General features: G+C 47.1%; 1 protein-coding gene across 2 annotated transcripts in view; it reads right to left on the reverse strand.

Annotated features, from left to right (window-relative positions):
- Positions 1–3,326, reverse strand: part of ANAPC1 (anaphase promoting complex subunit 1) — a 99,098-nt gene extending 95,772 nt beyond the window's left edge. For both annotated transcript variants that reach the window (XM_070068804.1, XM_002709586.5), the window contains exons 1-3: positions 3,064–3,326; positions 1,609–1,845; positions 449–610 (exon numbers count right to left, since the gene is read on the reverse strand). In XM_070068804.1, coding sequence (XP_069924905.1) covers positions 449–610; positions 1,609–1,821 — 375 coding nt within the window. In that variant the 5' untranslated portion in view covers positions 1,822–1,845; positions 3,064–3,326. The remainder of the gene's footprint in view (positions 1–448; positions 611–1,608; positions 1,846–3,063) is intronic.
- Between the last annotated feature and the right edge of the window lie 7,979 nt (positions 3,327–11,305).

Genomic DNA, 11,305 nt, shown 5'->3' on the forward strand with positions numbered 1-11,305 from the left:
TTGAATCACCAATTTTCAGAACACGGGTGTGACAGCCAACTACACTGGTTACAAGCCAGATTTCTTTTTTCTTTCTGAGTATCATTATGAGCTCAATTTTTACTTATCCAACATTTTTCAGTAAATTATAATAATCACATGTTAAAAATATTTTATAGCTTTGGTGTCTTATAAACTTTGGTTGATAACAACAAATAGAATACCCAAGAGCAAAGTGTTTAAAGATTTTCATCGACAAAGGAGTAAAAAAGTATAAAGAAGTGATGATATAGAAAATAAAATGAAATTATAAAATTTCCTGCCATTGTCTTCACTGTATGTTAGAATGCGCTATACCAACTGCTGGGATCATGATACTATTTTTATCATTTCTGCTCAATTTCATAACAAAAATTTATTTTTAAAAGAGTAACTCGTGAATCACACACTAAAATTCCAGTCAACTCACCTGCTGAACAGGACTGTCAACTGTGAACGCTTTATAAACTGCCAGAGCCTGGCTCTTACTTCCTTTGCTCCAGATCACCATATTTCCAGCCACATAGAGCTCCTCATCATAGTCCACTTCTTCTCCAATTTCACTGACACCTTTCCTTAGCTGCCAGCTTTCCTTTAAAACCAACACACGGAAGACATGTTCATGCACTCGTTTTTCCTTTTTCAGTGGTCTGCAGCAAGATTCATTTGCCTGTGGAGTAAAACTCAGTGCAACCCCAACTCTTAGAAGGTTTAATGCACTGATTATCAGAGTATGTAGCTATGTATACTGTATATCCACACACACACACACACACACACACACAGGATTTCATGAACAAGAACTTACTCAAGCATTACCTATATTAAATGTTTTATGATTCTATGTTACTATGCCAAAAATATAAACTAATGAAAATTACACCTTATCTACAGGTCAACATGTGAAACCACACACTGAAAAGACTGTACAGGGTTAGAGAGGGGACCATGAGGTGTACCAGGAATCCCTGAGGGAGTTTATGTACAATGCAGACTTCCCTGCTTCACAGCTGCATATACATTCACTTTCTTTCCTGGATCCACCCATAAAAATGAATGGAAAAGAAAGAGGTTTCAATTTCTAAGCACACAGACTTTCCATCCCTGAGACATTTTATCCCACAGGGATATGAAAATTGAATGAAGCAGGAAGGACTGCTCTCCCCACACACAAGATCTCGTTCTCCTATTTTAAGAACTACTATGTTACCTTCTTCTGTGGCATTTCTTCTCTTCTCTTGAAACATCTAAGTTTCCTGCAGCAGGGACCACTTCTAATCTCTACCATTTAATCATCAAACAGCACAAAATCTGGTCCCCACATATGTAATGAAACAGATTTAAAATGAATTGTAATGATAGTATTAATCTTGACTCTATAAAATCACATGTCACACAATATGTGTAAATAAGGTTATGATACCATAATACAAGAGTCTATTTTAGCACTGATTAAAACTGCCAAACCTTAACCTCTACGCTCTAGAAGTAGCATCATACTCAGTTCTCAGCTGCATCTAGATAACCTTAAATTACAAGTTGATTATATCACTCTCAATTTCAAAACTATGCTGGGGAACTTCATGGAACCTTTTGTTTCTCGTGGATTGTAACCTCCTGAAGGGATCCCACCAAGCCAGCAGCACCATCAGACGACCATAATTCAGAGGCTGGCTGCAGTTGGCGAAGCTGAAGGTTCAAAGCATTAGGGTGGTGCTTGCAGTGGTCTCGACCGAAAGGAACAAATTCCTGCAAATCCCCGGCTGCAATCATTGTTGCCTTTTCTTCATAGAAGTTCGACATGGGTTCCCAATATCAACATTATTTCTGTATGAATTCAAACACATTCCAATCAGTTTCTAGAGTTTATAATCAGTTTATTGCTACAAAGAGGTCGATTCACCTGTGGTGGATATACAGCACTCCACTTGCTATAAACATCTCTACATTCAGTGAGTGACCGCTGGTAAAACTGACACTGTACAGTGGAGTACACGGAGAGTGCCCTGCAGCATTGCAGCACCCCATTTAAAGCGGCAGTCCTCCCAGACAGAAATTAAAACAAATATTTAACATCAGCACTACACACAGGTTGTAAAGTGTTTGAAACAAGACTCAAGATGAAAGCGGTTTAATTGCATTTGACCTTGATTTCTCACCTCTTTCTGGCTACACAAACACCTCAAGGCCTCTGCAGTTCTATGCAGCTCAAAAGTTATTTTACTATTTTATAAAGTGTTACCCCTGAGAATATACCTCACAAAATAGGATACACTTTTTTTTTCTTCTTGCTAGAAATAAATCAGTGCTGAGAACACCTGGAACTAAAAATATGCCTTCTAACTTACAACAAGACTTAAAAACAGATTCGGCCAACCTTCCCACGTTCTAACCAACAGCGTAACTGACATTAAAGAATTTGTAACTTTATGCGACTTTAACTGTGCAATGCTGTGACTTTATAACTTTGAGAGGACACCACACAGAGTTACTATTATCGAATGACTTTCCCAGCACACTATCTTTCTGTGTGGATTAAGGCAACGTATTTTATACTTCTCAAACTTCTATAAAGGTGGTGTTCGTGGCAGGGGCAACATACAGCGCTACACACGAAAAGTGCCATATTAAAACGAGAGGCTATAAATCGAAATATCGGCATTGCTTACCGGGTACAAAAGCTACCCTGTCAAAAGGAAGAGATCCAAATGCATACGAATGGGACCTTGAGCTGACACTCCACAAAAGGTCCCCAGCATCTCTGGGGGGCGGGGAAATTAACAGAATAAGAATCTGAGTCTCAGAAAACCTGCTCAGAGGGGGCACGGGACCAGACTAGAGGCGGAGGCCGCTCTGGGGACGCCGGCTTCAACCCCACGAACCGCCAAGTGCACCCCGGAAAACCCAGCTCCTAGGCCGGGCGCCCCTCAGGGACATCCCCAGGCTCTCAGCCTCCCGCGTCACCGAGCGGGTGGGCCGCGGGGCGCGTGCCAGGGTCGCGGCGCACGCGGCAGACTCCCCGGCGCTGCGTGCTGCGGGCCGCACCTGTGTTAACTCCGGACGCGTCGGGCGCGGCGAGCCCCGGCTGCTCCCGGGAGGCACGGGGGCCAAGGAGGCCCGAGGGCAGCGGCGGGGTCCGGCACGGTGACTCCTCGGCTGCCACAGCTTCGCACTCCGTGTCGCCTCCGTTGTCCGGAGGAATGGGCAGCAGCAGCGGACACGACTGCTAACCGCAGACAGGCGTGCGGGGCGTTCAAACGGACGCGTCCATCTTGCTTTCCCGCCCTGCTTCGCGCCGGGGTGGGGCCGCGCGGAGCCGACGCCTGCGCAGTGGCGGACAGACAGAACGGGGCAGGACTTAACCCGGTATTTCTGGCGTGCGTTCGCTCTCCAGGCTATGCCCCGAGGAGCCTGAACTCTTCCTGACTCTTTGAGTTTGGAGGTTTCGAGCTTGTGTGGCTTCCGCCTCGGGATCCCCGGTGGAGCTGCGCTCCTCCGCGCCGGCGGGTAGAGGGCGAACGAAGTTGCTGCTTTTCTCGGTATGCCCGCTCGCTACTACGCCTCCGGAGTCCGGGCCCTTTGCAAAGTGGACGAAAGGTGCGAAGGCCCTCGCTGCGAAGGCGTGCGGTTTCCGAGGTTCACAGACACTCGAGTCCTCCGATCTGTGGACGCGGACTGAGAACCCCAGCTGGGCCCTTCCCTGTCTGTGGGTTCAGCTGTGCAAACTCAAGCTTGCAGGCGCCAGAACGCTTCCCTGCACCCTGAAACGCCATGGCGTGCATATGAAAGCTGCAGCAGCTGACAGGTCGCCAGTTGCCTGAGGAGTAAAGCCCCAGTTCTCCACCCAGGGGTATGCAGTCGGCTGAAATGTTGGTCTTCAATGACATTGTCTACTGGGATTCCCAAAGCACACCTTGCTCCTGGTGACCCCGAGGTCTTGGTGGGTGCACATCCCTTTATGCAGAACGTCATCCTTCAGGGTCTGCCCTAGAGCCGCTTCTCAGGAAGGTTCGCCCCCAACAGGAAGGAGACTCTCAGAACTCCGGAAGACCTGCCTTTCGCTAGAGACATTGACCTGGAGTAGGTCAAACTGCCAATCATACCCCACAGGCTCTGCTCTTTTCCTGCCTCTCTTTTTTAAATTTATTTGACACACACAGAGAGAGAGGGAGATTCCACCCTCTGGGTTCCTCCCCAGGTGGCGGCCAGGGCCGGGGCTGGGCCAGGTCGGGGCTCCTATAGGGGATACCTGTTTTGCAGCAGTTGATGAGCTTGCTGGGACACAGCGCCAGCCCCCTAGCCTTCCTCTGTTTCTTCCCCCAGGGTCCCGGCATCCTACATAACTCTCTTCTGACCTCACCAAGGACATTCTGGGGAGACTTCAGCACTAAACACCTCATTTGCCTCTCCGTCCCTAAGAGGCGCCATTCTGCATGGCCCCTCAGCTCTCCTTGTGGCCTGCCCTCTTCGGGGGGCCTGTGTTCCCACACCCCTGTCAGCCCCTCCACCAGAAGGCTATCCTCTCCAGCTTTTCTGTGCAGCCAGGCCATTGTCCCACTCCTGGGACTGGGACCCTCTTGCCATTGCAAAACATGGATGGCATGGGAGCTGACTTCTGGCAGGGCTACAAACATCAAGTGTAGGGAGCAAACTTTGATCGGTAGGAATAAGGGTGGGAAGGAGGCAGACTTATTATATTATACCATTATGCTTCTTATACCATTATACTAAGAGCTGCAGGATTCTACTGACAGCCCATTGCCTACCATAGGGGCCTCTTCAACATTATCAAAGCATGCAAACCAAGAAGGCAGCGCAGTCCACTAACAATACATGCCACAATCTTACATCATCTAATCACAAATCCAGTTCACACGAAAGCAGTGGGATTAACACTAGAAGCAGGGGTCGTCGGGGGCCAGATCAGAAGCAGCCTACTACAGTCTCTGGTATCTCTCTTTTTAAAATATATATATATATATATATATATATATATATTTATGTATTTGAAAGGCAGAACTATACAGAGATCTATCTGCTAGTCCTCTCCGCAGATGGCTGCAACTACCAGAGCTGGGCAGGTAGAAGCCAGGAGCTGGGGACTCCATCATGGTCTCCCACGTGGCTGGCAGGGGCCTTAGAACTTGAGCCATCATCTGCTGCTTTCCCAGACTCATTAGCAGTGAGCTGGATTGGACATGGAGAACCAGCTCTCACGTGGCATGCTGGCGTGGCTCCCTGCCACAACATCGGCCCCTCTGACATATTTCGGATAAGTAACATTAAGGCCTTAAGTAACCCATTCTGGTCGAGAGCCCCATGTATACGAGACCCTTCCTCCCTCCTGCACCCTTGCACCAACCTCCCCTCTGTCCTTCCTCACCAGCCCACACAGCGCCCTAGAGCGACCCCATCTTGCCCTGTAATCTGAAGCCACCCCGAAGGACTTTTGGTAAAGCAGTCTTTGGGTTTGTTTAGATGCTGCAGAGGAGAAACGGGCAAAACAGGCTGCTTGAAACCATACTTGATCATTATAGAATCAGAGAAAAATGACCAAAATTTCAGCGGGCAAAGGAAACTGAAAAAAATAAATAAATAAGGAGTTCGTGACCAGTTCATTTACACGTAAGTGGTTAGCAAGAGTACAGTGCATGAACTCTAACATAATCATGCTTTATACATGTATTCAGCTTTCCAATACATGATTCACACATGTGAAATCCACTCATACATGGGGATTAGGGTTTGTATTGAGTGACCATCCCCCTGTTCCTCAGAATTGAGTTTTCCAGGACACAGGACTTTCAGGTTTAACAAGAGAGAGTCCAGGAAAGTGGGGCCATTGGTCACTCTACACTGAGTTCAAAGGTTTGGGGTGGGCACTTGGTGCGGTGATTAAGATGCCATTGAGGACTCCCACATCCCATCTCAGCATGCCCGAGTTCCAGGTCCAGCTTCTCTCCGCATTCCAGCTTCCGTTAATGCACCCTGGGAGGCTGCCCTGACAGCTACAGTGCCTGGGTCCCTGCCACCCACGTGGGAGACCCGGATTGAGTTCTGGGCTCCACGCTTTGGCCTGGCCCAGCCCTTGTTGTGGGTGTTTGGGGAGTGAATCAGCAGTTGGAAGATATCTCTTTATTCTGCCTTTCAAATAGAATAAAAATTTTATAAAAAGTTTTATATACGTCTGAGCAAACCCTTACTGCTGGGTTACTGGGTATTAGGAAAACTAAGGGAAATAAACAGTCTGTTTAAGGGAAAACAATCCAAACACCAGTGTATAAAAATTAGGAATATATTCTTTGGGAAGATGAAATTGATAATATTCTTGAAAGGTGTTTTTTTCTTGAATGATTTAATATAATGAAGAGTTGAGGATGGAATTTAAAAAGTCTGAGTGAACACACAAATCCTAACAGTTACTCCAAAAACAGAAAAGAATGCAGGAAAAATACAGTAACAAACTTAAGGGCCTCATGCCAAGGATTCCAAGAGGTACTATTAAGCTCCAGTAATCAGGATTGTGAGTTATAAGAGAAGGAATAAGCCCACAGATTCATGAAAAGGTTGGGTTTGAAAAGATACACATATAGAGAATTAAAATTTTAAAGATAAACTTTATTTTAAAAAATTGCTCTAAATTTACAGAAAAATTGAAAAGAGAGTTGAATTAGTTCCTATGTACTGTACATCCAGTTTCCTTATTACTAACATTTTATTTTATTTTTAAAGTTTACTTTTTTTAAGATTTATTTATTTATTTGAAAGAGTTACACAGAGAAAAAGGGAGAGGCAGAGAGAGAGAGGTCTTCCATCTTCTAGTTCACTCCCCAATTGGCCGCAGTGGTCGGAGCTGTGCCTATCCAAAGGCAGGAGCCAGGAGCTTCTTCCGGGTTTCACATGTGGGTGCAGGGGCCCAAGGAGTTAGGCCATCTTCTACTGCTTTCCCAGGCTGTAGCAGAGAGCTGGATCAGAAGTGAAGCAGCCAGGTCTTGAACTGGCACCCAAATGAGATGCCGGCACTATTGGCAGCAGCTTTACCCGCTACGCCACAGTGCCGGCCCCAATTATTATTAACATTTTAAATTTGTGTGGGACATTTGTTAAAATTAGTAAACCATAATCATCAATGCATTATTATTATTAAAATCTATACTTTATTCACTTTTCATTAGCTTTTTTAAAAAAGATTTATTTATTTTTAATTATTTCATTATTGAAAGGCAGAACTACAGAGAGGCAGAGGCAGAGAGAGAGAGAGAGAGAGAGGTCTTCCGTCCACTGGTTCATTCCCCAGATGGCCACAATGGCCGGAGCTGGGTCAATCCAAAGCCAGGAGCCAGGAACTTCTTCTGGGTCTCCCAAACAGGTGCAGAAGCCCAAGAACTTAAGCCATCTTCCACTGCTTTCCCAGGCCATAGCAGAGAGCTGGATTGGAAGTAGAACAGCCAGGACTCACACTGGCACCCCATGGGATTGCCGGCACTGCAGGCAGCAGCTTTACCTGCTACCCCACAGTGCAGGCCCCTGAAAACATACTTTCACACAACCTCTTTTGCAGGAGTGTTCATAGCAGCAATACTCAAAATAGCCAAGGAATAAAAACAACTGAATGCCTACAATGGATGAATGAATAAAAATAATGTGGTATATGCATATAATGAGACATTATTCAGTTATAAAAGGGAATGAAGAGAAGACTGACAACGTTGTGGCATATCGGGTAACACCTCTGCCTGCGACGCCAGCATTTCATGTGTGCACCAGTTCAAGTCCTGGCTACTCCACTTCCAACCCAGCTCCCTGCTAATGTGCCTGGGAAATCAGTAGAAGATGGCCCAAGTGCTTGGGCCCCTGTACCCACATGGGAGACCTGGAAGAAGCTCCTTGCTCCTAGCTTAGTCCTGGCCCAGCCCAAGCCATTGTGGCCATTTGGAGAGTGAACCAACGGATGGAAGATCTCTCTATCTCTGCCTCTTCTCCTCTCTCTGTAACTCTGAATTTTAAAATAAACAAATCTTTTTTTTTTATTATTTGACAGATAGAGTTAGTGAGAGAGAGAGAGAGAGAGAGAGAGAGAGAGGCAGAGAGAAAGGTCTTCTTCCGTTGGTTCACCCCACAAATGGCCGCGATGGCCGGAGCTACGCTGATCTGAAGCCAGGAGCCAGGCACCTCCTCCTGGTCTCCCATGCGGATGCAGGGGCCCAAGCACTTGGGCCATCCTCCACTGCCTTCCAGGGCCACAGCAGAGAGCTGGACTGGAAGAGGGGCAGCCGGGACTAGGACCTGGCGCCCATATGGGATGCTGGCACTGCAGGCGGAGGATTAACCAAGTAAGCCACGGCGCCGGCCCCAAAATGAACACATCTTTAAAAAGAAGAGGAGGGATGAAAAGTTCATTTCCGGGTGCGGGAGCATAGGTGAACATCTTGGTCACTTTTCTGTGTGGGGAATATGGAAGTGTGGGAACTGAGCCTTTTTGGGTACTGATGTTCCCTGTGGGTGCAGGACCAAGATGGACATGCGCCCAGGCAGGGTCGGTTGGCACGCAATACTATTTAAACGGTGTTTCATTCAAGTTTGAACAAGTGGAAGAGCTAAGTTGATGAGTAGAGATACAGAGGGGAAAAGCTTTTTAATGTCCTCATTAAAATGGAATATTATCCATAATTAAGTTACAGGCAAGTTTCTGTGGTTCCCGGGTTACACAGTGTGCTGCCATAAATTCATCCGCTTCTGGGCTAAACAGTCTGATGTCCTGCTCAGCCCTTTGGTGCAGCCGGGAGGGCAACTCTTCAGATGTTTCTCCCAGAAGACTGATGACTCCTGGGTGAGCTAGGCCCCTAATGAGGAGTCCACAGCTGGCATCTCCCTATTTAGTCATGTCTGCTGTGGTATTTGTCCAGGGATAGCACAGCTCCAGTTAGGGGCACAGCTTTAAAGATGACTTGGGTTTCTTTCTTTCTTTTTTTCTTTATGTTTTATTTTATTTGAAAGGCAGAGAGCAGGGCCGGCGTTGTGACATAGCAGGTAAAGCTGCCGCCTGCAGTGCTGGCATCCCATATGGGTGCCAGTTTCAGTCCCAGCTGCTCCGCTTCCTATCCAGCTCTCTGCTATGGCCTGGGAAAGTAGTAGAAGATGGCCCAAGCCCTTGGATCCCTGCACCTGCGTGCAAGACCCGGAAGAAGCTCCTGGCCTCGGATTGGCGCAGCTCCAGCCATTGCGGCCAATTGGGGAGTGAACCAGCGGATGGAAGGATGGAAGACCTCTCTCTCTCTCTCTCTCTCTCTCTCTCTCTCTCTGCCTCTCCTCTCTTTGTGCAACTCTGACTTTCAAGTAAAATAAATCTTAAAAAAAAAAAAAGGCAGAGAGCACACTGCCATCCACTCACCCCACCCAGATGCCTACAACAAGCCAGGTGGAAGCCAGGAGATGGGAGAGCAGTGCCGGTCTCCCCGGAGGTGGCAGGACCCCAGTGCCTTGAGCCATCACTGCTGTCTCCAGGGTGCGCACTGGCAGGAAGCTGGAGTCAGGAAGCGAAGCCCAGCACGCTGATGTGGATCGTGGTGTCTTCCCTGCTGGGCAGAAGGGCTGCTCCTGGCTCTAGGGTTTAGTAACATTTTTCTGTTGCTAAGTTGAACTCTCTCCACACAGGGAGCAGACACATGTGAACGTCTTTGGACACTCCATTGTTTTTTTTTGTTTGGTTTGGTTTTTTTGTTTTTTTTTTTTTTTGTTTTGTTTTTTTTTTTTTTTTGACAGGCAGAGTGGACAGTGAGAGAGAGAGAGACAGAGAGAAAGGTCTTCCTTTTTCCGTTGGTTCACCCCCCAATGGCTGCCACTGCTGGCGCACCGCACTGATCCGAAGGCAGGAGCCAGGTGCTTCTCCTGGTCTCCCATGCGGGTGCAGGGCCCAAGTACTTGGGCCATCCTCCACTGCACTCCCGGGCCACAGCAGAGAGCTGGACTGGAAGAGGGGCAACCGGGACAGAATCCAGTGCCCCGACCAGGACTAGAATCCGGTGTGCCAGCACCGCAAGGCGGAGGATTAACCTAGTGAGCCGCAGCATCGACCTCCATTGTTTCTTTTAGGAGAAAAATCAGTCTAAAGAAATGATCCCTGAAGATGCCTAAAAGCTGAATTTAGCAGATAATTATTACAATATAAAGAGGTCCTACTGGGACTGCTGCCATGGCACAGCAGCTTAACCTGCTGCCTGTAACTCAGGCATCTCACATAGGCACTGGTTTGAGTCCCTACTGTTCCACTTCTGACCCAGCTCCCAGGTAATGTGCCTAGGAAAGCAGCAGAAAGCGGCCCAAGATTTTTTTTTTTTAAGATTTAGGTAGGGTTGGAGAGAGAATCTTCTATCCTCTGGTTCACTCCCCAAATGGCCAAAACAGCCAAAACGGGGCCCAGCGAAAGCCAGGAGCCAGGAGCTTCTTCTAGGTCTCCCAGGGGCCTAAGCACTTGGGCCATCCTCCACTGCTTTCCCAGGTGCATTAGCAGGGAGCTGGATCAGAAGTGGAGCTGCCAGGACTTGAACCAGTGCCCATATGGGATGCTGGCATCACAAGCGGCAATTTTTACCCACGACGCCACAAAGCCAGTCCTTCTTGGGTTCATGTTTTAAAACTTTTCCAACATCTGATGGCTTTACAAGGACTGAAGATAAAAGTATTCATATCTTAAAAAGGGGGAATGAGGCATGTACCAATGCTATCTCACTAGTCCAGGTGATCAATTTCTGTTCACAATTGATCATAATGATAGGACTAAGAGCCAAAGAGAGCACATAAAGAAGACTAGTGTCTCCAAATACTACCTGATAGAATAAAAAAGGGAGAGAACGATCCAACATGGGAAGCGAGATACACAGCAGACCCATAGAATGGCAGATGTCCTAAACAGCACTCTGGCCTCAGAGTCATCCCTTAAGGCACACGAATCTGGCTGAAAAGCCCATGAGAGTATTACAGGCATGGAAAGCCAAAACACTCTGGGAAAAAAAAAAAAAAAAAAAAAAAAAAAACCCTAAATGAAAGATCTCCGCGAGTGAGATCCCAGTGGAAAGAACAGGTCATCAAAGAAGGAGGTACCTTTCTCTGAAGGGAGGAGAGAACTTCCACTTTGACTACAACCTTGTCTAAATATGATCAGAATTGGTGAACTCAAAAGGCTTCCATAGCCTTGGCAACTCATGACAAGAGTCTAGGGTGATTACTGATGCCATAAATAAGAGTGTCAATTTGTTAAGTCAACAACAGGAGTCACTGTGCACTTACT

The sequence above is a fragment of the Oryctolagus cuniculus genome, chromosome 2 (assembly GCF_964237555.1).
Source record: "Oryctolagus cuniculus chromosome 2, mOryCun1.1, whole genome shotgun sequence".
NCBI lineage: Eukaryota > Metazoa > Chordata > Mammalia > Lagomorpha > Leporidae > Oryctolagus > Oryctolagus cuniculus.